At 51.8% G+C, this 27,110-nt stretch overlaps 1 protein-coding gene across 1 annotated transcript in view; it reads right to left on the reverse strand.

Moving 5' to 3' along the window:
* LOC138581827 (glucose-6-phosphatase 2-like) overlaps positions 1–27,110 on the reverse strand; it is a 75,339-nt gene that overhangs the window by 23,232 nt on the left and 24,997 nt on the right. The window contains exon 3 of the mRNA XM_069652832.1: positions 4,761–4,863. Coding sequence (XP_069508933.1) covers positions 4,761–4,863 — 103 coding nt within the window. The remainder of the gene's footprint in view (positions 1–4,760; positions 4,864–27,110) is intronic.

Raw genomic sequence — 27,110 nt, forward strand, 5'->3', positions numbered from 1 at the left:
AAGGCATTGGATGTATCAAGGCGGGGGAAATACTGCGTGGCCTGAGAATAGTCGGCCCAGGTCCCATAGGGGGGTTCTCTCCCCATGTGATCCTCCCTTGGTGCACCACCCCCAGGGGGACTATTGAATTGTGGATGCACCGCTCTGACCCCATGGGAAAGGTCTCCCCTAGGGGAGAAGGCACGACATTCTCAGATTCGACACAGGTGGCTCAACAACAATATGTTTACTCAAGGGGGGGATCAGCATAAAAATGTTAGAATGCTGCTGGTCTGGAGTGTAGCCTGACTACATGAATGGTTCACGTGCATATTGTTTGTGTTTCCCCTTTACATTGTTTTCACATTTGTATGTATTTTTAGAGGATTCAATATATATTTGTGTATATATAGATGAACCTACCTTAGTAGTACTAAGCTATGTACAATGTAGCACTGCCCCCTAAGATGAAGATAATTTCATGGAGCAAAAGGTTTGCATTTGGGCGGCAAATTTGCATACCCACAATGCCCTGCTATTTTGGCTCAGAACTGGAGTTAACTTCCAACAATTGCTACTGAAAGTTTTTTTTTCCAAGCCTTTTTTAAACCCACCGTAACCTTATTGGTGTTTTGTAGGGAATCATTTTTATACATTTTAAAAAAAGAAATTATACAAGGATTTTGTTATTTTTTTTCAAATCGGGTTGCTGTTAAATATAGTTTGATAGTACCTCAAAGGAATGTTTGTTTGCCTTATGCTCAAAGCGATGAATTCCCAAGCTGGCAGGGCGAGGTTGAGTATCTTCTTTAGTATTTTTAGAGCATTTGTGCAATGTGGCACAAGATCCATTTCATGCATCTGAGGAGGAGCAGGCCTATTGCAAAGAAGTGGAAGCTGCCTTTGCTCTGACGTAGTGTGGATGAATGACTTCAGGGTGATTTGCAATGGAGACCTCAGATTATTTTTCACCCAGTGTTTTTCCAACATAAACTGTAAAGACCTGAGCATTGGAACAGAAGTGAAATCCCAGAATATCTCTGATACTGAGGTTATGAAATCTCTTCTCTCCCAAAGAGGTGGGGATGGGGCCTAAGGAAGTAGACAGCCAGGGGGATCTTGTTAATAGGCAAGCTAGTAATGATCTTGGGGAAAGACCTTGTGAGGAGTGCTACCTTTTCTGAATTAGAAGAACCGTGCACTTGTAGGCTCAGGCACCTGACTTGATTGCTGCCAGAAAGGATGTCCACCAGGGTAGAAACAACATGCCTGCCAAAACTGACAAACCCCACACAGGGGAAGTGCATGATCATCTAGCCATCATCCCATTTCAAGGCAAAGTAAAGTGTTCCTACGGTATTGTTAGTTTTTGTTGGTCCTTGCTTTACATGCATGTATACTCTATGCCATACATAAATGGCCATGAAAATATTTAGAAAAAAAAGTCGAAGTACACACATATATATGAATTTTATAGGCCGGCGGTTGCTGCCCTATATAGTTAAGGTGAGTCTGACTCCCATAGGAAAACCTAAAATATGAATTGCTAATAACTTTTGACTCATGCAACATGTTTGGTCGAAATTGTGAAGACAACTAGGTATGACACAACCCCGCACCCACCCCCGATCCCCCATGGTGGAAATTATGGCAATGATTCGTAAAAAAGAAAAATGTTATTCAGATAAAAAAAAAGAAAAAAGTTGCAAACTAGTACCCCTTCATTTTCCCATAGCAAAAAAGATAGATTTTTGTCAGACCACAGAGCCCAAACCGCTGGACAGATTTGGACCATGTGCGAAGAAACTTGGACACGAAGCACTGATCACGTCCTTTTTGTGGTTTGTGGTTATTCTGTACAGTAGTTTTTAAAATATTTGATGGAAAAGGCGGGTGCCCCCTTCTCCAAAATATATCTCGGGTAAATTACCAAGAAATCAGGTGTTTCTAAATGAAACCGCCACCATCAAAAGCAATTTGCAGATCGTAAACATTGCAAATGCCATCAGGTTAGAAGTGGGGAGGAGGCAAGAGCTCACCAAGTGAAATTTGGGAGTTCGAGTGGGTCTAGGCACTGAGTTTGCAACACAAAGCTTTTCTGTAACCTTGGCTATCGGAAGACTAGCCACGAATAGCCCACATTTCATAGCAAACTGCATCACAGAAACAGCTAAAGTTGTGGGGGGAATGGGAGAGGGCAGGGGAGGTGAGGAGGCCTTTAGAGCATGAGGGGAGTTGCCACATATATAGGGGCACTTGGTCAGGAGCTGAGGGGGCAGAGAAGCATTATTGGGTTTCGCCATGTTTCTCGATAACTGCGGCTCTAAAGACTACAGATAACAGAGGGTATAAAAAAAATATATACCAAGAGACCGGCCATAAAACAAGGGGCTTGTAGAACGCTGCTTAACCAAAGCGTGAGATCCTTGGCAAATAATTTCATCTCACTACACATTGCCTAAAAACATTGTGAGTTTTCAAAGCCTGACATCTTTTATTTATAATAATACCACTGTCAAAACATGTCAAAATCAGTCTGTGATTGATGAACATCTTTCAGCGATGGGTTGCAAGTGAAAATATAGAGTGGCCGTGATATGATATGATATGATATGGTATTTGTAACGCGCCTATACACAAGTGTTTCAAGGCGCGACGAGGCAGGGAGGGAGGGAAACAAGGGGAAGACAGACAAACGATCCTACTAGGCCAGGTGTCATTCAGATCGCGCAAGTGCAGAGGTAAGGGGAAAAGGAGAAAGTGCAGGGGGAGGAGGTGGGGGGGAAGTGCAGTACAAGGTAAGTAGCGTAATAAAATAATAAATAATAAATAAAAAGGGCCAGCTGGTGGCAAGTGCGAGGTATGTGCAGAGCAAGTGCTGAGAAGTGCTGGGAAAGGGGGCTGTAGGGATACAGTGACAGTCCCACAGTGCAGGGGGAGCTAGGGAGGCAGTGCAAGTGGAGAGTGGCTGGGCCCTGGACCGAGGTCGCTGAGAGTGGCCCAGATGCAGGTTTAGTGCAGAATTCAGTGGGGAGTTAAGCAGGTTTAGCAGGGGAGAGGGAGAGAGAAGGCAGAAGCGAAGAGGAAGGTTTTGAGGTACTTCCGGAACCGGAGATGGTTCTCCTCAAGTTTCAGGGAGGCAGGAAGGCTGTTCCAGAGGGAGGCCCCTGCTGCGGAGAGAGATCTACCCCCAGCTCGTTGCTTCGAGAAGCGGCTGACCATGAGGGAGTTGGAGACGGATGAGCGAAGGGCTCGTGAAGGAAGATATTTAGGAAGAGAGAGTTGAAGGTATTTAGGCCCCAGGCCCCAGAAGGCCTTGTGGACAATGCAGAGGGTTTTTGGCCAACACCATGGCCAAAAGACATGGCTAGTGGTCTGGTATTGTTTTTTAAATAGACAGTGGGAACGGCCAAATGCATTGCCCACTGGTCATGGCTGAAAGCTATGGCTAGTGGCTGGTAGCGTTTTAAAATGGACAGTGTGCACGGTCAAAGGCCATGGCTAGTGGTTTGGTAGTGTTCTAATATGGACAATGGGCGAATGCCATGGCTAGTGGTCTGGTAGTGTTTTAAAATAAACAGTGGGTATGGACAAAGTTCATGGCTAGTGGTGCAGAAAAACTCTATGGAGTAACAAAACCCTTGAAATTTTTGTTGCAGGGACATTAAGGTGGGAACTTAATGCAACAAAACCAATGCGATTCAGCTAACGCCACCTTAACTGGGTGCCCCCTGTTGTGCAGCATATTACCATAATGATGACATCACAGGTGGCATCCCCGATAACATCACTGGTAACATCACTAATTACATCATATATGACACCACTGATTACATCTGTGATGGCATCAGACATAACATCATTTATGACTTAGCTAATAAAGGTTTTGATTAACTAAATAGCAATGAAGGCCTTAGCCTTTGTCATGGCCAAGACTGTGTCTGGTTAGTGTTGTACAAGATACAGTGGGCACGGCCGAAGGCCACCGATAATGGTCCTTTAATGTGTTAAAATATACAGTGAGCATGGTTGAAGGCCGTGACCACTGGCTATGGCTAAAGACCAAGGCTAGTGGTCTGTTAGTGTTTAAAAATATACAGTGTGCATGGTTGGTTGAAGGTCGTGTCCAATAACCATGACCTTCATCCGTGTCTAAAGCCCCTTAATGTGTTAGCATATACAAGGGGGAATGGGCGAAGGGCTTGGCCACTGGCCATGGCCGAAGGCATGGCTAGTGACTGGTTAGTTTTGTGAAATATACAGTGGGGACAGGCAAAGGCCATGACCACTGGCCATGGATGAAGGCCATGGCTAGTGGTCCCTTAATGTGTTAAAATATACAATGGGCACAGCCGAAGGCCGTGGCCGCTGACCATAGCAGTTTAGTGTTACTGTTCTGATCCAATCAGAGATTCCATCAGTGATGTCATAGATGGTGTAATTAGTGAAGTCATCAGGCATGCCATCTGTGATGTCATCATTGTGGTCATAGGCTGCACAGCAGGGGGCACATAGTTATGGTGGCTTTAGCTCATTTTGTTGTAACGTTTTTCACTTATATATATATATATACACACACATATATATACTCACACACACATATATTTATTTAAATGGCCTGTACAATTGTGTGCAGCCTGGAAGCGCCTAGAAGTGGTACAATTTACATCATTGTGGGTTACATATCTCTTTTATCAAGTGCAGAATTAACGTCACTCTGATTTCGTTAAAAAATAATTCTCTGTCCTGGGACCAGGTGCCAACCTTTTTCAGTCACTCACCGGTAGCTGGTGCCTTTTCCTGCTCCTTTAAGATGGGTGAGAATAGCTGTCACCATGACGTACCAGACGCAGGCAGACCCCATTGCATGGCCCGAGGGGCTACCTGTAAGAATAATATAATTCATTATTACATTTGGTATTTGGGATTGGTTGGTTTTGCCACTGGAGGAAAACTGAGACATTTTGTTTGCCACGGAGCAGTCTAATTAGCATTTTGTTTGTGGGTGTTCTCTGTCACAGTGACACCCACACATGATCACAAAAGGCCCGTAAATGTGTGGCTGTTGTCAGAGGAGCGGAGGTTCCAAAACATACAAAGGGGCTCATTACAAGTATGGCGGGGCGGGAACAAAGTTGGCACAACAGAATTACCGCCACTTTTTCCACACGCCATACTACGAGTATGGCCCTGGAGTGGGGGATTTACCTCCAGCAATATGCTGGAGGTACATTCTCCCACTGTCTGCCGAAAAATCAGCAAAAGTGTCAGTAATTCCGCTGCAGTAATTCCGCAGAGAGTAATTCTGCAATGAATGGACTCTGAAAAATGGGGATTTTCTCTGCCACCGCCACTTGTAATCTGGCGGTAATTCCACCAGACCAAGTGGCGGCAACAGTAATTTCCGCTGGGCGGTATTCCGGCAGATTTACTGCCAGAATACCGCCACACTCATAATGAGGCCGAATGTGTGTTGGGTTGGGACGTTTTCCTTGTGTCCTTTGTTGTGTTAAGGGGATGAGAGGGTGTTACCCTTGTCTAGGCAACAGAGGATCCTGCAAGCTTACTTTGGCTCACCAGATGTTAGACATAGCTGACCAGTCACAGGAAGCTCGTAGGAGGGCAATGGGGTGGTTGGAATTCAGTACAACACAAATATATAAGCGATTGTACACACAAAGACATTATGAAACAAGGACCTTCTATTATTTGAAGGTAAGTATCTGTTGTGCAGGTTACAGGTACGTACACTTTTAGTGTAATCCTTTTCATTTTCGTAGGACATGACCCAATCAGTTATGGTCACAGACATGTCCAAATTTCATGAGGGCAGGTAGAGTACAGGACGTGTATCTACCGGCAACTGAGAGTTACTTTCCTGTAGGAAACAACGGGCGAGACGAGCCAGCCTCTGGTAGGCTGTGTGCAATACTGGTCAGAAGGCTGCAGTTAGCCCCTATTAGGAATAATCCTAAAGTTAAAAGGGGCTCAATCATGTAAGCTGCTAACTGCAGTACCCAAATCCTGGCTGCCAAAACTTTGGAAGATGGAAAGGTGAAGGTTCACCAGTGGCAACACTTGTCTCCAGTTCTTCAAGGACAGTTCTTCGGTGGCGATAACGAGGGGGTAGAGCAGGATGCCGGCCGGCCCTCTGGAGAAGGTGCTGCACCAAAGTAAGGCTGAAGCTTGGGTACAGCGCAGCTCTACTGGTTACAGGTGCCATGATTTTAGTACTGGGCAGAAACAGGTGTATTCCGCGGACCAGGGGACAAGATTATTTGAAGAACAGAACTGCTCGCAGACTCAGGGACGTCAATTGGGGGTTGCCAGAGGTCACAGCTGTGACCCCCGAAAACTCCCCTGTGACCCCTGGCACTGCTTCCACGTCCCCTGGATAAGGATTGCAGAAGTAGTGAGAAACTGAAACTAAAGAGAGCTCCGATGAGAGCCCTCTTCACTTTCAGCAGCAGCCTCTGCTAGTGTATTCTGATCTAATTGTTTGGCATTACCCAGTATGGTTTGTACAGGCCTTGTTCTCCCTGATATTGTTTGGTGAGCTGCGCTGCAGCCTTCATCCTGGCCCTTGTTTCTGTGGCCTGGGGGAAATAATATTGTGCCCTTCCCAATCTCTCTGGAGTCTGGTGAAAGAGGCTTCATCGAGAGACCCCATGTAGGCGGTGTGGGTACGATCACACAGGGGTACGGTTATATACATGTAAGTAGCCGCTTTGCCCAAGTGTGTTTTTATTTCTTTTTTGCATTTTTTTAAGGCTTCTGCTGCAAAGACTACTCTGCCTTGGCCTGCTGCGTCCTATACGCCTTCAGCGCAGACCCTGAGCTAAAAGAAAGAAAGAAGGGAAGTCGGTGTGAGGTGCACTGCTATAATTAAGGTCTTTGTCACCAGCACACGTTGAACGTAACCGTTTTTTTTTGGTTCGTCTGTGCCCTGCACTAGCCACCATGGCGCCCCCTGAGTACTATGGAACTACTTTCAGGCGAAGAGTACAGGTGCGTTCAGCTTGGGAACTGCAGTGCATCCACACATTTTTTTCAGTGTGTGCCAAGGATCAGTGGTCAGTGAGCAACTGTAACTATGGTGAGGAAGTCGGCGGCTATGGGACAGTCAGTAACTTAGAATGCTGTCCCACTGCCCCAGTTTTGCTGCTGTGCTTTGTGTTTCGGTAGCTTGCTGGGGGACACAGCACCACAAGACCGTGATGTTCCCCTGCCAAACATCTGGCCTTCTTTTGCCTGCACTGCACTGGAGGTAAGTAGGAATTCATGTTTTCTGACCCAAGTAAGGGAAAGGGCCTTTTGTGGATTGCAGACAATGTCAAAGAGGCAGACAAAACAAAGATGTTAATATGGCATACACCATAAAATGATGCATCCTAATGCAGGCAAGCCCATAGATACTCACAGCAGAAAAAATACAACCCACTAGGGAAAAAGAAAGGCCCAATACACCTCTTGCCAGGATAACAAGGTTTATTTCGATACAAAATGAAAAGGCGCCAACAAAGAGCTCTGCTGCCGCGGGACATTATGGCAACATCGGCATGTACAGCACATTAAAAAGGTACATTGCGTCATGAGTGACATCATTACATACAGTAGAAACCCACGTGGCTGGTTGGTGCAGCCCTACATATAGGTCACCTGCTCCATAGGGGATGCTAGGCGTCCATCTTCCACGTGGGAGATGCTGCATTCATCATCTGTCGCAAGGCGAGTGATAGGCAATTATTTAGCAAACTAAACAACACTTCTCTATGGAGCAGTGCAGCTGGTACGAGGAGACAGGGGCCCAGGGGGTGAGCCGAGGTCATCCTAACTCAGACACTTCACTCGCTTCCAGACAGTCCGGCACCTCGCCAAGGTCTTACACCCTCATTCTGAGCTATAATTTCATCCCTCCCTGCACCAATCACGTGGCCTAGAGGTGAAGGCAGGAAGGGCCTTCTTTCTGATCTTTTTAATCTATCCGGGGTCCAACAGGTTTATGATCAGTGGTCTGGGGCTGTCTGATACATTGGACGTCAAAGGTCCTAAAGCCAGGGCATTTCGGTGCTATATTTTAGAAGTAGGACTGGTGGGGAGTCGGAGGCCCGTGTCAGCCTTCTCGTACGATTGCATTGTACAAAGAGCCTCAGCCCTCCTCCCATGGCCTTGCAGGGCACATTCTTCCCTGGACGCAAAGATTGGCAGCATTTTAGGACAATGAAGGGTTTATGATTTTGTGTATCTCTGTCCTTTCACATCGGTGTCTGGGATACAACCTATTCCTTTCTCATGTTCGCAGCCTAGGCCTGAGGTGCTGGCTGCCGTGCTGCATTTATGCTTTGTCTTCCAATATGGCTGCTAATATTTAAGAGGGCTGCTATTGCCACATGTGCACTACATCTATGAAGCATGCAATAATGTAATTGTGTAGAAGCCTTTAAGGACACCTCCTCCCCCTGGTCTCTTACAATAACTGGGATGGCCTTATCCTTATTCTAAAGTGCTTGGGGGGTGCAGGAAGATAGTGTCCCCTTCCCAACATTCCCCCCCTTTTGCTAATTCTACATGAACAAACTCTCCAATAAGCCCATCTTTACTTGTCTCTTGTCAAAGTTCCTCCTTCAACCTCTCAGCCTCTAAATAAGGTGGTGATCACTCCTTTGGAACCCACGCTCTACATACATGATCCAAACGCTGGCCTGATTCGGCATACTCCTCAGGGGTACATGTCATATATATACAACCCCCATCCCCTGCTAAATCAACCCAATGCTCTGGGACAGGTGGGGTGTAATGATAGTGCAGGGAGGGTGTTGGCGCTGCTCTATTACTACTATGTGTGGTTTGTTTGGGTCATCTGTTTGGAAAGCACTGTATTTTTTACCACGAGGTGCACTTGATACCCCAATTGAAACCACCATCATGGCACTGCTAGGCACTGCTTTGGCACAACTTCAAATTCCCAGATGGCAGGTGCAGAAAAGTACCAGCCCGAACCCTATCACAGGCACCAACAGCTTGACGATCGCTCACATCCTAGACGGTGCCCATGGGAAAAGGTCATCAAACCAATCCCCTTGCGGTATCCAAGGGTGTGCGATGCTCCTATTATTAGCATCAAGGATCTGTTCTCCGCGTCATTTGGAAGTACACCTGTACAGCAAGAATCACCGATTTTGCGTCAAAACCCCACCCCCCTTCCATCGCCGTGAGCAGGCCAAGCACATATAGGTTCTGGAGGGTCACCAATGTCATGCTGCGCATCTCGACCGTGATTGCATTGAGGCCTTGATGTATCTCATAGGGTATGGAAGTCGGCCGCAGGAGTTTTACCGGTGGTTGGTGCTGGTGGGCAATAGGCTATATGGATTGTATCCCACCATCTGCCTGCTCCTACACTCCCTTGCGAAATGTCTCCGCTTCCCACAGCTCCAACATTGTGAGGGTCCCATACCTGCTCCCAGAGGTCTCATGCCCTCGAATTCCCCTCTTCCCCTCTGAATCTGCCCCTCCCGCCATGCTGACCTCCTTGCTGTAACTTTGGATAGGGGGGCTGATGTCCACTGCCCCACTGTCCTTGTCCTCCTCCTGGCCAAAATGCTGCTATTCTGATATCTGGAGAGGCCAGGGTCTGCTCTGCCACCTCTGTTTGCGCATTTGATTGTATTGCCCGCTCAACTGTTATCTTAGCTAACAACTTCTGCAGTAGTTTCACTTCCTCAGCCTACAGCCAATGAGCTGTTTCCTTTTCTCATTCTTTTATTCTCTTACAGTGATGCATGATGATAGTTTGTGTCTCATCCCACCCTTTTGCTTCAATGCCCACAACATTTACGAGTGCCTTCTGCACTTCATTGGGTAAACCCCTTTTAATAACAAAAAAAAGAGGAACTGACTGGTCCCACTAGTCCCCTGTCTCTGCCCACCACATCTCCTGAACCTTTATAATATACTGTGCGGGGTCCTCATCGTCCCCCATGGTATACTGTATGATAGACTGCAGGTCTGGCGTGTCGGGGTACATTCGCCGCAGCTGGTCCCACACCTGTGTTCTGATATTGTTAAAGGGTGTGCCTCTGTGTGCATCATCATAAAGTTTTACCCCAGGATATCCTGCTGTAACCCACACGTCCCCAGCTTTGTCCCCCACTATTGCAACAAGCAAACTTTTCATATCCCCCACAGCCAAGGGAATCCCTGCTGTCTGTTTTTGAAATGCATAGATCCATTTCCAGCCCCGGAAGTAAGGAGCGGGAGCAACTTAATCAGATTATTCTTATCCATTTGCGCCCAGGGCACATAGTGCATCCTACCTGGGCCTTTGTGAAACAACGGCTTCTGAGTCCTGTGTTCCTTCCTTGTATACATCCAACTGTCTACCCGTGGCATGACCTCCAGAGTTTGCCCATCCCCTTCATCATCCTCAATCTCATTCATGGTATCCCATTTGCCTTCCCTTAACTCTCGGTCTGCATCCCTGTCAGACCTTAAGGTCCCATACCCTGAGCTCCCTGTTCGCCCGTCGCCAACCGCCTCCTTCTCAATAGTCTGAACAAAATATCTTCTGCCCTCCATTCATCTAACCCATTCCCCTTCTTCCCTCCTTCCTGTGCCACCCTAAATCGAGCCAATTCTACCTGTGTAGCCTCCAATGCCTCTTCTAGCGCCTTCTGTACCTTGCTGTCCAGGAGTAAGCACATGTCAGGTTTGGATATCCCGTTGCTGGGCGAGTGGTGAGTGGGTAAAGCCTTGTATATGGGAGTGCAGCTTTGTTCTCCTGTGTTGCCCCAGACATTGCATCTATGGCAACTCCTTCTGTTGATTGAGCCTCTCCTTCATCAAGGTCCTCCGCATCCTCTATCATCTTCCTCAGATCTAGTGTCTCCTTTCTCTTCTGAAGTTGTTTGCCCTTATATTTAGCAGTTAAAAACATGCTCATGTGGTCTAATATCCCTCTATTGTGGGTACCCTGCTCTGGCCAGGAGCAGGGCACTCCCCCCCGTGTCTCTACCACCCATTGTTTGTGATACTTCTCAATTTTGTCTCTCTACAATGGGAATACACTATACATGTATTCCAATGGTGTCCCCCTCCCATCTTTGCAATTTGCACGGCCAAAGTCCCAACTTCTACAAATATACGCTGCACACACTTTTATCACAAATGTCACTACAAGTCCACCGTCCCCGCCTCCCTGTCACCCCCTGTGAACACCTACGCCACCCCCCCCTTCCACACATATACACAAACTATCACACTGCACACTCTCAAAACAAATTATCGACATCGGCCCACCTCTGGCCTCCACCTTTTATACAAAAATCGGAATACACTAAATAAACTAAAACAACAACCATTACTTCCATCAAGCCCTCTAATTATATGGGGCTCCTGCTTTTTTGCCTCCTTATAACAAAACAAAGGGCACCATCATCTTCCCTCACTCGGAAAGGCTCCCTACACTCCTGTTTTTCTCCAGCCCTGTCCGTCCATCTTTTTCCACGTGGGGGATGCTGCATTTGTCGTCTGTCGCAAGCCGATTAACAGGCAATTATTTTGCAAAGTAAACATCACTTCTCTATCTATGTAGCAGTGCACCTGGTACGAGTAGACAGGGGGCTGGGGGGAGAGCCGAGGTCATCCTAACTCTCACACCTCACTCACTCCCGACAGGCCGGCACCTCTCCAAGGTCTTCCACCCTCGTTCTGGGCTATAATTTCATCCCTCCCTGCACCTCGCAGCACAAATCATGTGACCTAGAAGTGAAGGCAGGAAGGCCCTGCTTTCTGATCTTTTTGATCGATCGGGGGGTCCAACAGGGTTCTGATCAGTGGTCTGGCTGATGCATTGGAATTCAAAGGTCCAAAAGCCAGGGCATTTGGGTGCTATAACTTACAAGTAGGACTGGTGCAGGTCGCAGGCCTGTGCCCTCCTTTTCATTGGATTGTATCGTACAAAGACGCTCATGGCCTTGCAGTGCACATTCTTCCCAGGGCACAACGTTTGGCAACATTTTAGGACAATGAAGAGTTTATGGATCTGTGTAGCTCTGGCCTTTCTCGTCAGTGCCTAGAATACAGCCTATTCCTTGCTCATGTTCATGGCCTCGGCCTGGGGTGCTGGCTGCCGCACTGCGTTTACGCTTTGGGTTCCAATATGGCGGTTTATATTTAAGATGGCTGCTCTCCCGCATGTGCACTGCATCTATGAAGCTTCTAAGGGCACCCCCCCCCTGTCCCATAGTCTCTTACAATACCTGTGATGGCCTTTGCCTTATTCTGAAGTGCTTGGGGGTACGGGAAGATTGCGTCCCCTTCCCAACACTATGCATCTTTTACACAGTTCTGAAATAAATAAGGCAGCCCATTCCTACATTGCAGGTTCATTGAGCACAAAATGTGTTTTGTGGTATGAATTGGTTATACCATCGCACGAATTACATTTGTTTATTAAATCGGGTTCATGAGCGTGAGTATGATTACATGTCATGACCTTCAAATGAGTAATATACCCACCAAATGTTAAGACTTCCAAGCTCCTTGTATCACTTGAGTGGTTAGGGCAAAGACAGCAAAACAGACTGGTGTTAGCCAAGTGACTTTCTCTGTTTGTGTACCTTTGATTGTAAATCATCACAAATCACCCCATGCTTTTAGTATACTTTTTAATACAAGGGGGCTCATACGGGAAACCTGAACTTTCAAATAACTGAGCTGATAAGCAGGTATACCCACTCAGCAGAAACCATGAAAACAAATCTACACATTTTCCGATCATGAAAATGCAGAGTAGATGAAAACAATGAATTGTGCGTACTACGTTGTGTGAAGTTTCAAAGAAAAAATCCTCCCATTGCATTTGAGATGTTCACAGCCCCTTTCAACATCCACAGATTAGAATCTGCTGAACAACTGCAGGCCCTTGCGAGTCATACATATGTTACTTTTGCCATATCTTCAAAGTCTGCTTGTTCATTTTGAATCATTTAACACCGTTTGTCATTGGCCCGATCACCATTAACTATCCAGCTAGCGCTCAGAGGAGATTACATCTGCAACTTTGAGCTAGAAAAGCCTAACAAGAAAAAACAGAAAACTTCAGCTGATTATCATGCATTCCAATCACACTAATGCACACATTTTCAGGCCGATTCATGGAATTAATGTGCGCTGAAATTTATGGCGCAAGCGGGCGAATCGCAGCGCAAGTGCGAAAATCGCATCGAAACCCACGCACAGCGATTCATGGAAGTCCGTGCGCATGTAAATCCCAGGATGTGCGCCAAAATTCTGCGTGGTGCACTCTGGCGCACACGTCTCCAAACAGCGTGCGCTACGCGCACAGCGAAATCGCCCATAGCGCGGCGCACACAACAAAAGTAGGCGGAACAGGGGGCGTGACACGCGGAATGGGGAACAACGCGTGAAAATGTGGGCGTCACGGGGGAAGTACAGGAGGCAAATGCGCGGAACGCCCACACGCACGTTCAAAACACGTATTCATGGAATCGAACGGGGCTAACGCGTGCGCCAAAGAAGACGCGCTAATCTGGAAACACGTACGCCAGCAGAAAGCAGGCGTACGTGGACCCGCACAGCATAAAAGTGCGCGCAAACAACAAACAAGCTCAGACGCCAGGATGAATATACCGTTCCTAGCAGCAGTGGTCGTGGGATACCTTAGGAGGAGGAGGAGGATAGTCAGGCCCAGAATTTTTACACCCAGAACCAGCCTTTTTGGGATGCCTGATGACCAGGTGTATGGGAGGTACAGGTTTCCACCTCACATAATACTCGACCTGGTCAGTGAGTGGGAGGATGACCTCACATCACCCACCCTGTGCTCCCAAGCACTCAGCCCCCTGGAGAAGGTCCTCAATGTACTGCACTTCTTGGCCACTGGATCATTTCAGCGGACAACTGCTATAGTGGGGGTGGTGTCACAGGCCACGCAGTCACGCTGCCTACACCAGGTGTTGGCCATCATAACTGCACGCCCATCAGTCTGCAGGCACATATACCTGCCCAGAACACCTGCAGAAAGGCAGGCTGCCATCCAGGATTTTTACGGGGTGGCACAATTCCCCAAAGTGCTAGGTGCCATTGATTGCACCTATGTGGCTCTACGTCCCCCCAGGGTATCTGAGCACATCTACAGAAACCGCAAGCACTGGCATTCCATCAACGTCCAGGTAGTATGTGATGCCAAGGGAATCATCACCTCAGTATATGCCAACTATCCAGGGTCCACCCACGACAGTTTCATTTACAGAATGTCAACCCTAAACCGGGACCTAGAAGCTGGGCGGCATGGCGATACATGGCTGCTTGGTGAGTATAAATGCCTCTGCACATGCATGCATGTCACATACTGAGTAATGTCACAACCCCACTAATGATACCCATCATCACCTCCCCAGGGGACAGTGCCTACCCTCTGAGCACCCACATGATTATGCCAATTCGGAACCCCACCCCACCACACCACCCGAGGTAAGATACAACACAGCCCAACCCGGGGCATAGTAGAGCGCACATTCGGAGTGCTCAAGTCACGCTTTCGCTCCCTTGACCGTTCTGGTGGGCAGCTACTATACGCTCCCCCAGTAGTGTGCAGGATCATAGTGGCAGCATGTGTCCTGCACAACGTTGCAACACACAGGGGCCTGCTGGTGGACATGGTGGTGCCCCCACATCCCAAACCACATGCACGCCCGCTGCACATGGGAGGGGAAAGGGCACGTTGTGAGGCAGCCCGTACGCAGCTGGTGGCTAATTACTTCACCTAAAATCATACCCCTGCGGAGTGCACACAGCCCTGGCACATACCAGCTGACAATCAATGATGATGACATAAGGGACAGTCAACTGTCACTACCATACCAAAGTGCTACATTGTGTGCATCCCTACCTACTTAAAGACAACCAATGATGTGTGATAAAAAGACACACATATTTATGCCGCATGAATGACTACCCCCTTGCAAAATACAGCATGAAACTAGTGCCATGTCACCCAACACCTCCCCATCTCAGCTACCCAACACACCATGGCATGTCATGCAATGTGAAAGCAACCAAATGAATGCACAACACATGACACAAGTGTCACAAAGTGCACTGTCCGAAATGGAAACAGGCCACAGACAATATGCTCCCAGTAATCAATAAGAAACAGCACACATGAACAAATACTTACCAGCAACACAATACAGAAACAAAGGATGAAACTGTGGCAAAATATGACAGTACAAAATCAAAGTAGTGCAAGTCTTACAACCTGAATACGCCAGCACATCGACCCCTTCCAACTGTACAGTGTTACTGCCACGCAAATGTCTGTGTACTGCATACAACATGAACTCCATCTGCAAAGTAGACGGCCTTGTGAAGACATGAGGAAGGAACCTGCAAATTAGGAGGAAGACATGGATGCACAAGCACAGATCAATACACCATGCAGTGTACAAAACAACAACAATATCCACTAGGAATGTCTACACAGTATTGACTACAGACTGCCCACACAGCTCATGGGAGCCCAACGTCACTGTGTAATTCACTGTCACTTGGTCACAACCTTTGCAAGCCCATGGAAACGGGAAGCAGGAGGGGTGTGTGTCTCACGAACCCAAGCATCTAACCCAAACTCAGGACAAGCCTGCATGTGCCCAGCCGGAATACAGTGGATGCCCACGGGAGCCACACAGGGCAACACACTGTAAAAAAAAAAAGTGGCCATGTGGGGGCCTGGGGGGGGGGGGGGTTTGTCTGGGGGCGTGGGGGAATCCACCCAGGAGGTTCGAGGACAGGGTGCACACCAACACCCACCTGCGTGGATGTTGCGGAAAAATAAAATACCTCCTTGGGCTCATGGCCTGCACGGCTATGCCATTGTGGGAGAACTGCTGTCGCTCTCCTCACCCTCTGCCGCTGCATCAGGAGGTGGTGGCACTATGGGAGGCAGCCCACGCAAAGCCCTGGTATGGTCCTCCATGGCAGCAAGCGTGCAGGTCTGGAAGGTCTCATTCTGGAGGATTAATGTGCGGAGATCCTCATGCAGCACCTCACGGGTTGCCTGCATTTCTGCACGCATGGCCTCACGTGATGCCCGGATCTCCTCACGTGTTGCCTGCATCTCAGCTGAGAGCGAACGTGTGAGCTGCTCCAGCTGCTGTTCTGCCCTAAAATTAGTGGAAGCCTCAAGGTCAACCAGAGTCTGCCTGAGGGTATGTAGTTCTTCCCTCAGGGCTTCCCTGTGGGCCTGGGACTCTATTGATATCGATTGGCACATAGTCTCCAGTGCCGGCCGTCAGTACCTGTTGGACGCCAACATGTCTTCCCTGTGTGATTGGCAAATGGAGTCTGTTGCCTGCTGTTGTTGCTCCATCTGCCTTTCAGGGGGCAGAATGGAAGTGGCCACCCTCTCCATTGCCTGAGCCATCATTTCTACTGATGCTGCCTGTTGGGTTGCAATACCGTACATGGGGTTTTCCCATACAGTATTGCCTGCTGGCTCACGGCCACCGCGTCGACGGACACCACACCTGTTTGGGGCAAGGCGATCTGCACCTTGCTGTTCTGGCACTGCCTGAGGCTGCAGGACTGCATTCCCCCTCTGATCTGCTGGCCCAGGAACAGGATCAGATGCTTTGGAGTGTGACCCTGCATCCGTAACCGCCAAAAGCGCACCTACCAACACTGACATCCCCATAGAGGGTTCTCCCCCTGGTGCAGGTGGGTTGGACAGAACAGAATCCCTGCCAGAAACACTTACCTGCAACGGCACATAAGTCTCATCATCCAATTCAGCACCCGAATAGAGGTCTGGGGAGGTGCACCCAGAGACACCCCTGGAGAGTATGGTCTGCAGTAACATTGGGTTCTCACCCACCACCACACCACGTCCCCCACTGGTGCCCGGTCGTGCCAGAGATTCCTCTTGGGTCTGCACCATCTCCTCAACCTCAACAGCATCAAGTGCGTCATCACCTGCAAAAACATGAAAGACAACAAATGGAAACAGGCATTAGCACCATAGCACACACATAGGCCGTGACAAGCCACAGATCCAGTACATGGTCAACACATGTCCCACATGACTATAACCCTGCCATGCATGCACTGTCAAAGAGTTGGAAGTGGAGTCAAAAAGGCAGACACTGGGGAGAGCCAGATGGAAAAGCAACACATTTGTAGCATGTTGGGTAGCACTGCCATCACACATCAGGCTGTGAGTGGCATGTCCAATACACATACATGACACATGGCAGAACACAGATGTCATGTAGCATAGCCACGGTAAAGTACTAAACTACAGCAATATGTCAGTGATTGAGTACTGTCACACATCCATGTGACATCGACATGATGAGAAGATTAATGCTGAATATTGTTTCAAAATATGCGTGTGCCACACACTGAAACACATCCTGTGTCCAAAAATACAGTCATTTTGGGCTGATCAATGGTTGGTCACTTTGACATCACAGGAAACATCTGTCATGTTCCACATGCAAACAGCCCCTTATAATAATTTTTATGCAGGCCAATACTCCATCAGCCTGAATGGTGTAATCATTAACATAACAAGGTAATAATAGTGCCCCAGTGTGGCCTGTAAACAATGACCGAAGCATATCACATATGTCGCAATAGGGCATAAAATTGTCTAGCAAAAAGGGGAGAGTGCAAACAATCAGCATGATTGAACACTTACTGAATCAGACCAATGTAGTTGCAAGACAACAGTTCAAGGTAAAGTGCACAAATGTGGGCTTAATAGGCAACTGTGGCCAGAAGGGATACAGTCATACCCAAATCCAAGGCACGTGAATGTATGGGAGGAAGCACATGGGTGACCCATACCACTCAGGTGTTACACACCCTCACCTGACACTCAATCTGAACCCGTCACCCAAACAACATACACATGCATGGGCACTCACCGGACAATGCATCGTAATCAGGTAGTTCTCCCACGCCTTGGATCTGTTCCTCTGTGACGAAGGCCCCAGCAACAGACTCATGTTCAGTGAGTTTGTTGTCCTCTGGTGGAGACCCACCGCCAGTCACCAGAGTAGCGGCATGATTTGAGGCCAGCTTGTTCTTTGCTCTGCGTTTCAGGTCATTCCACCGCTTGTAGCAATCATCAGCTGTGCGCCTCACAAATCCAAGGGCATTTATGCGGTCGGCGATGATCTGCCAGTGTGCCTTACATTGACCAGTTGTGGTCTTGGACCCTGCAGTCACCAGCATTTTGTGGCTATGTGCCGACACATAGGACACAAGTGCATCAAGTTCTGCGTCATTAAAGCAAGGCTTCCTTGACGTGCCGGAGTGTGTAGCCGTGTCTGGGGTCTCAGCCTGTCGTGCCAGAGCACCCTTCTTCCTCTTCTTTAAAGGTGGAGCGGAGCCAGAGTGGCTTACGCCGCTCTGGTCAGTAGGGGCAGAAGCACCGGTGGACTGGGTAGTAGGAGTGTGGGAATGCACAATGACCATAGGTCTTGGTGCAGGCATTGGTTGCAGGGTAATGTTGGCAGGGGGAATGTCAGTTTGATGGACCTGGACCGACACTGTCCTGGCAGGGAGAGTCAGAGCTGGGGCGGATGGATCTGCATCTGCCCCTGCAGCCTCCCCACCCTGCATACTTGGGGCAGCAGATGACATAGCTGCCCCAGATCCACGTGGCTTGGTGACAACAACTTGCACTGACACACGTGGCCTAGACTTGCTGACCTGGAAGTCAGCCTGGGAGTCATCCTGTGCCAGGTCAGGTGCCACAATGGGCTGGTCCAACAGGGGCTGAGCTGGGATGGTGTCAGCCACGTTTCCCTCAACCATGGGGGGGGGCATGGGTGTCTCTGATTGGTCCTCCACACATGGGTGTATAGGGGCACCCTGCAAATCCCGGCCACATCCCCTACCGCGCCCACCACGCCCACCTCTTGAAGGTCGGCCACCTTTGCCTCCCTTACCGCTTGGTCGCCTCCCAACCATGGCACTGATGTTGTTGTGCGTAAGGGAGTTGCAGTAAACTATTGTCCTGGGCAATTGGGGGTCAAAGGGGTAGGGTACTAGATGGAATTCGTACTCTGGTGCTCTAACAAGGCTGTCTGTGACCCCTGGGGGAAGATGACGGGTCACGCAATGCACAGGCAGCCCAAAATCAAAAAATAACATGCACGCAACCCCTCGTAGACCACGTGCGTGAAATAATGAACCTGCACTACGCTGTGGCACCCAGAAACACAAAAATAAGCGTACGCATAATACACGCAGCCTACAATGACCTCTGAAGGGGTACGCGACACACGGGGCAAGCACAGTTAAATATGTGCGTGACTCACCGTCTGCCTGGAAAAAGAACGTGAAAAATACGCGCGTATTGGCAACACCCCCTCAAAAGAAGAATTGTATGCTGTCTGAGGAGACAGGACAAAAGAAGAAGTGAACGCTGTTTGAGGAACAGGCCCAACAGAAAATCAGAAAAGAGCTGTCAGAGGTAACAGGGAGTACGAACTAGAAACGCTGTGAAGTACTCGCGTGTGAACCGACAAGAAGTACAGATTTCACCCACTCGCTCTCCACGAAAAGCACGTACAAGGAAATGGCATCCTACATGTAGCTTTTAAACCGGCCCACACGTACACGTCACATATGCGTGTACGCGGGCCCTTTCCTCCAATTACACGCGATTACACGCGATGACACTCGGACGTGCAGTTTTTCCACGTGTGCTCTGTCATCACGTGCTATGAGGGAAACGCCCGCGCGCGTAATGTCACTTACGCGCTTACGCGCTAAGGGCCTTTGGTCAAATGAAAACGCGTACGTGTGCTGACGCGCTTATGCGCTAAGGGCCTTTCCTCCGTTTACGCGCTCACGTGCCAAATCACTCTGTATCAAGCTGGCCACACGAAAACACACGGAAGACCACGCTCCTGCCCAGAAGGCAGATTTACTGCCCCCCAGAGCCCACAGCACGCTCCCACCTGCCATCTGCTGCTGCCTGACTGCCTGCTGCCCACGTGCCCTGATATTTGCTGCCTGCACGTCAGCCAGGGGTGCAGTTGCTGTGACCACCCCTGCTGGAACCGAAGACTCCCGACTGGGATTCCATCGCTCCACAGCCCAACCCCAGGACCCAGTTGCCCACCCACTCCTGCCTCTGGGGTTGCCATGTCGGGCACAACACCATCTGGCACCACTGGCAACCCTCAGCCAGAGAGGCAGAGGGCCACCAGCTTCAGTGCCAGGGAAGTTGGTGTCCTGGTGGAGCAAGTCCTGGGGCAGGATGATGCCCTCTTTGGAAGTTCGCGCGCCGACTATGAAGGACGGACCAGGCTCTGGATGGACATCGTGACTGCCATCAACGCGGAGGGGGTGGCAGTCCGCCACTTACATCATGTCAAGAAGCGCTGGGAGGACTTCAGGTCCAGGACCCTCAGCAAGGCCCGGCGCCTCTCGAAGGCAGTGGATGCCCAGGGGCGCCAGGGCCAGCTGTCGGACCACCAAATGAGGGTCCTGGAACGCATATGCCCAGCGCTCTACGTCCAGATTCTTGAGAGGCAGACCCGTCTGGAGTTGAGCGGTAAGTGTACATGCATGGTGATTGGACGCTGTGCGTGTCGTGGTGTGCCAGTAGTGTGCAGGTTGCACATCTGTTTTTGTCGGCCATGTAGGGATGTGTATGAAAATGGGCGTGAGGCTGCCACATGTGAGTCCTCTCAGGTGTGAGACACATTGATGGTGTATTTGTTGGTAAGCATGCTGGGCAAATGCAGGTGTGGAAGCACACATGTTTGAATTTCTGTGTATGTACATTGGCATGGTTGTGGCATGGATGGTGGTTCATAATGCACGTATCTGCATTGTGTACATGTGCATGTGTGTGTATTTCACTAGTGTGCAACTGTGATGCAACATGGATGCACGTGGCACTGATATGTAGAAGGCTGAATGTCAGATGTGACATGTATGGCGATCTCATCACTGCGACAGTTGGAGGAGATGTAGACATGCATGTAAGTGTGGTGGCGTGTGTACATGCCTGTCTAGTGCACTCCCAGTGTTTCATGTGATGTCAGGCTCACCTTTGGCTGTACATGCTGTTGCACAATGCTCATGTGTGTGAGTAAAAATGACATGTGTGTCGTGGAGTGTGATGCTGTGTCTGAAGTCTGACAATGCCACTCATGTACAACTGTCATGTGTGTATCAGTCCAATACAGTGCCCTGATGCCTGTGTTCTATCTCTCCCTGTCTGCAGCGTCGACTGATGAAGAGGGCGGAGAGGGCGCTGTGGAGCACAGTGGCAGGGATCGCACCACCAGCCGGAGACGCAAGGCCCGGCTCCCCTCCCAGATTGTCATCTCGTCGGGGAGTGAGGAGTCTGGTGCCGCGTCCCAGGCCGCAGCTGCCAAGGGTAGGTCCAAGAGGCGGAGGTTGGAGGTGGACTCCTCAGCAGCAGAACGGGCAGCTGAGACCCCACAGGGTCCGACGGAGGAAGATGGCATGGAGTCATCCAGGTTGGTGGGGGGTTTGGTGGAGGAGGAGGCAATGGAAGGGACACACACGGGGTCTGGAGGTGGGGATTCCACTGGTGCTAGTGGTGCAGTGCAGGACCAGGGACAGGAGGCAGCACAGGCCGCCGCGGAGGTGACTTTGTGCAATCCTGTCCCTGATCCTGTCACTGCATCATCTGGCACCAGCAGGGATGCCTACGTCCAGACCAGTTTTCAGGGAGGGGATGAGCGCACAACAACTGGCATTCCTCTCCCTGCGGACGTGGCTATCCGGGACCATGTTGAGCCTGTCCTGGCCGGGATAGCGTTGCGTCAACGGGGCATGCGAGTTGACGTGCGGTCTTTTCGTGAAGAGACTGCACGTCATCACGGGTGCCTCTTTGACCGCGTTGACCTGCTGGGACGGGTCACCAGTGCTGGATTCCTCCGTGTGCTGGGCCTTCTTGCGACCCCCTCCTCACCTGAACCCCCTACGCGCCAGTCGTCCTCCGTGCCATCTTCCCACCCATGTATCACCTGGGTACCCTGTGGAGTTGCCTCTGACCCTGCGGCCAGGCTGGTGGAGGACACATCCCTGCCACAGTCGGGAGTCGGACGTCCAGCAGGGGTGGCCACCTCAACAACTGCAACCCAGCCGGAGGAGGATGTGCAGGCAGCAAGAGCCAGGGCACAGGCAGAGGCACAGCAGCAGCAGCAACAAGGTGGGAGCCATGATGGCTCTGGGCCTTCAACATCGGAGGGGCAGGCATCGGCCAGAGGGCAAGAGGACCCAGGACTGGAAGTGTCTTCCGTGTGGCAGCGGTTAGGCCATGCTATAGATGCGGAGCGGCAGCGGGCAGAAGAGGCACGGCTCACAATGATCAGGGCAGAGAACTCCATGCGTAGGGCTCTGAGGCGGGCCGAGTGCCTCGAGGCAATTCGCAGGGAGTTGGAGGAGAACATGTCATCATCCCTGAGAACCCTCGGGGCCATGGAAGAGGACCGCCTCCAGGACCTTGAGCAGGAGTTCGATGATGCCGTGAGCCGTCGGACTAGCCCGCTGCCATTGTAAATAGTTTTTAGAGTTAGGTTTCCTTTTCCTTTTCCTTTTATTTGTGGTCAATGGACAATGCCACACGTTTGTATATCGTTTTATTTTTAGGTAGTTTCTTAGGTAGGTTTCATTTGTTTGGTTGGGCTCATGGACCCTTTACATCGTTGGACAATGGATTGATTTCTTTTTTGTAATTTTGCACATGGATTAATGGATTTATATTTTGGACAATGGATTGTATATAGTTGGACAATGGATTAATTTCTCTTTTTTATTTTTCATTATGAACATGAAAAAATTGATATTTTTTTTTACCTTTCCTTTGGATTTGCTTTGGTGGAGGGAGAATTTGGACTGTTTTTCTTTCTCATTTTTTTGGATTGGCTATCATTTTCATTCACTCTTCTTTTTCACATGCTTTTCAATTCATGTTTGATATTTTGGTATGCTTTCATTTCATTTATTTATTTATGTACATAATACATTTTCATATTTTAGTTCCATGTGTGGGATTCGCTCATTGGGTTGATGCATGTGAAAATGTGGGTTTAAACAAGCAATGCCAACCAGTGTATGTGTGTGATGGACATGTGTTGATGTACATAGCTGAGTTTTGGTTTGTGTCTTGAGATAGGCATGTCAGTGTGGGGTGGATTGGGAAATCATTGCGTCTCAAGAATGGGGTGGCGTGATGTGTTTTTTTGGTGTAGAAGTGGGCCATGATTGTGCATCTTTATTTCGTGTAGGGGGGAACATGAGTGGGACATGAGTGGGGGCCTGCTGGCAGGTGCCCCTGACTGCTGGGGGGTGGGGGTGCAAGGGGACATGAGTGGGACATGAGTGGGGGCCTGCTGACAGGTGCCCCTGACTGCTGGGGGGTGGTGGTGCAAGGGGACATGAGTGGGACATGAGTGGGAGCCTGCTGGGTGGTGGGGGTGCTGGGGGACAGACCTGCTGGCAGGTGCCCCTGACTGCTGGGGGTGCAAGGGGGCCTGCTGGCAGGTGCCTCTGACTGGTGGGGGGTGGGGTGGGGTGCTGGGGGACATGAGTGGGGGCCTGCTGGAAGGTGCCCCTGACTGCTGGGGGGTGGGGGTGCAAGGGGACATGAGTGGGGGCCTGCTGGCAGGTGCCCCTGACTGCTGGGGGGTGGGGGTGCTGGAGGACATGAGTGGGGGCCTGCTGGAAGGTGCCCCTGACTGGTGGGGTGTGGGGGTGCAAGGGGACATGTGTGGGACATGAGTGGGGGCCTGCTGGCAGGTGCCCCTGACTGGTGGGGGGTTGGGGTGCAAGGGGACATGAGTAGGGGCCTGCTGGCAGGTGCCCCTGACTGCTGGGGGATGGGGGTGCTGGGGGACATGAGTGGGGGCCTGCTGGAAGGTGCCCCTGACTGGTGGGGGGTGGGGGTGCAAGGGGACATGAGTGGGGGCCTGCTGGAAGGTGCCCCTGACAGCTGGGGGTGGGGGTGCAAGGGGACATGAGTGGGGGCCTGCTGGCAGGTACCCCTGACTGCTGGGGGGTGGGGGTGCTGGGGGACATGAGTCGGGGCCTGCTGGCAGGTGCCCCTGACTGCTGGGGGGTGGGGGTGCTGGGGGACATGAGTGGGGGCCTGCTGGAAGGTGCCCCTGACTGGTGGGGGGGTGAGGGTGCAAGGGAACATGAGTGGGGGCCTGCTGGCAGGTGCCCCTGACTGCTGGGGGGTGGGGGTGCACGGGGACATGAGTGGGACATGAGTGGGGGCCTGCTGGAAGGTGTCCCTGACTGCTGGGGGGTGGGGGTGCTGGGGGACATGAGTGGGGGCCTGCTGGAAGGTGCCCCTGACTGCTGGGGGCTGGGGGTGCAAGGGGACATGAGTGGGACATGAGTGGGGGCCTGCTGGCAGGTGCCCCTGACTGCTGGGGGGTGGGGGTGCAAGGTGACATGAGTGGGGGCCTGCTGGCAGGTGCCCCTGACTGCTGGGGGGTGAGGGTGCAAGGGAACATGAGTGGGGGCCTGCTGGCAGGTGCCCCTGACTGCTGGGGGGTGGGGGTGCACGGGGACATGAGTGGGACATGAGTGGGGGCCTGCTGGTAGGTGCCCCTGACTGCTGGGGGGTGAGGGTGCAAGGGAACATGAGTGGGGGCCTGCTGGCAGGTGCCCCTGACTGCTGGGGGGTGGGGGTGCACGGGGACATGAGTGGGACATGAGTGGGGGCCTGCTGGAAGGTGCCCCTGACTGCTGGGGGGTGGGGGTGCTGGGGGACATGAGTGTGGGCCTGCTGGAAGGTGCCCCTGACTGCTGGGGGCTGGGGGTGCAAGGGGACATGAGTGGGACATGAGTGGGGGCCTGCTGGCAGGTGCCCCTGACTGCTGGGGGGTGGGGGTGCAAGGTGACATGAGTGGGGGTCTGCTGGCAGGTGCCCCTGACTGCTGGGGGGTGGGGGTGCTGGGGGACATGAGTGGGGGCCTGCTGGAAGGTGCCCCTGACTGCTGGGGGGTGGGGGTGCTGGGGGACATGAGTGGGGGCCTGCTGGCAGGTGCCCCTGACTGCTGGGGGGTGGGGGTGCTGGGGGACATGAGTGGGGGCCTGCTGGAAGGTGCCCCTGACTGGTGGGGGGTGGGGGTGGAAGGGGACATGAGTGGGACATGAGTGGGGGCCTGCTGGTAGGTGCCCCTGACTGCTGACTGCTGGGGGGTGGGGGTGCAAGGGAACATGAGTGGGGCCTGCTGGCAGGTGCCCCTGACTGCTGGGGGGTGGGGGTGCACGGGGACATGAGTGGGACATGAGTGGGGGCCTGCTGGCAGGTGCCCCTGACTGGTGGTGGGTGAGGGTGCTGGGGGACATGAGTGGGGGCCTGCTGGAAGGTGCCCCTGACTGCTGGGGGGCGGGGGTGCAAGGGGACATGAGTGGGACATGAGTGGGGGCCTGCTGGCAGGTGCCCCTGACTGCTGGGGGGTGGGGGTGCAAGGTGACATGAGTGGGGGCCTGCTGGCAGGTGCCCCTGACTGCTGGGGGGTGGGGGCACTGGGGGACATGAGTGGGGGCCTGCTGGAAGGTGCCCCTGACTGCTGGGGGGTGGGGGTGCAAGGGGACATGAGTGGGGGCCTGCTGGAAGGTGCCCCTGACTGCTAGGGGGTGGAGGTGCTGGGGGACATGAGTGGGGGCCTGCTGGGAGGTGCCCCTGACTGCTGGGGGGTGGGGGTGCTGGGGGACATGAGTGGGGGCCTGCTGGAAGGTGCCCCTGACTGGTGGGGGGTGGGGGTGCAAGGGGACATGAGTGGGACATGAGTGGGGGCCTGCTTGCAGGTGCCCCTTACTGCTGGGTGGTGGGGGTGCAAGGGGACATGAGTGGGGGCCTGCTGGAAGGTGCCCCTGACTGCTGGGGGGTGGGGGTGCAAGGGGACATGAGTGGGACATGAGTGGGAGCCTGCTGGCAGGTGCCCTTGACTGCTGATGGGTGGGGGTGCAAGGGGACATGAGTGGGGGCCTGCTGGAAGGTGCCCCTGACTGGTGGGGGGTGGGGGTGCTGGGGGACATGAGTGGGGGCCTGCTGGAAGGTGCCCCTGACTGCTGGGTGGTGGGGGTGCAAGGGGACATGAGTGGGACATGAGTGGGGGCCTGCTGGCAGGTGCCCCTGACTGCTGGGGGGTGGGGGTGCAGCGGGACATGAGTTGGTGATTGGTAGTGCAAGCTGACATGTGGCTTGGCTGGGGGGCATGCCCATGGTGGATGGGCTGCCTGCAGGACATGACCAGGGGTGCAGGGTAGTCCCCTGTGGTGTGGGCTGCCTGCAGGGGCCGCGGAGGGTGTAGAGGGAACACCTGGGAGGACCCACACTGCCAATTCACATGTAGGACTCCCCACACACCCCCGAAATTCACGTACCCCGCTCTGACAGAAAAATCGCGTGTGAAACTTCCCACGCACCCCAGGAATACACGTACCCCACTCGCACAGGCCCTTTCGCGTGTGAAACTTCCAGCGAACCCGTAGTAATACACGTACCCCACTCGCACAGGCCCTTTTGCGTGTGAAACTTCCCGCGCACACCAGGAATACACGTATCCCACTCGCACAGGGTCAATCGCGTGTGAAACTTCCTGCGCACCCCAGGAATACACGTACCCCACTCGCACAGGCCCTTTCGCGTGTGAAACTTCCCGCGCACCCCAGGAATACACGTACCCCCCTCGCACAGGCCCTTTCGCGTGTTAAACTTCCCGCGCACCCCAGGAATACAGGTACCCCACTCGCACAGGGCCAATCGCGTGTGAAACTTCCCACGCACCCCAGGAATACACGTACCCCACTCGCACAGGGCCAATCGCGTGTGAAACTTCCCACGCACCCCAGGAATACACGTACCCCACTCGCACAGGCCCTTTCGTGTGTGAAACTTCCCGCGCACCCCAGGAATGCACGTACCCCCCTCGCACAGGCCCTTTCGCGTGTTAAACTTCCCGCGCACCCCAGGAATACAGGTACCCCACTCGCACAGGGCCAATCGCGTGTGATACTTCCCGCGCCCCCCAGTAATACACGTACCCCACTCGCACAGGCCCTTTCGCGTGTGAAACTTCCCGCGCACCCCA

This window comes from Ambystoma mexicanum, chromosome 3q (assembly GCF_040938575.1).
Source record: "Ambystoma mexicanum isolate Mex_15411 chromosome 3q, UKY_AmexF1_1, whole genome shotgun sequence".
In the NCBI taxonomy this organism is placed as follows: domain Eukaryota; kingdom Metazoa; phylum Chordata; class Amphibia; order Caudata; family Ambystomatidae; genus Ambystoma; species Ambystoma mexicanum.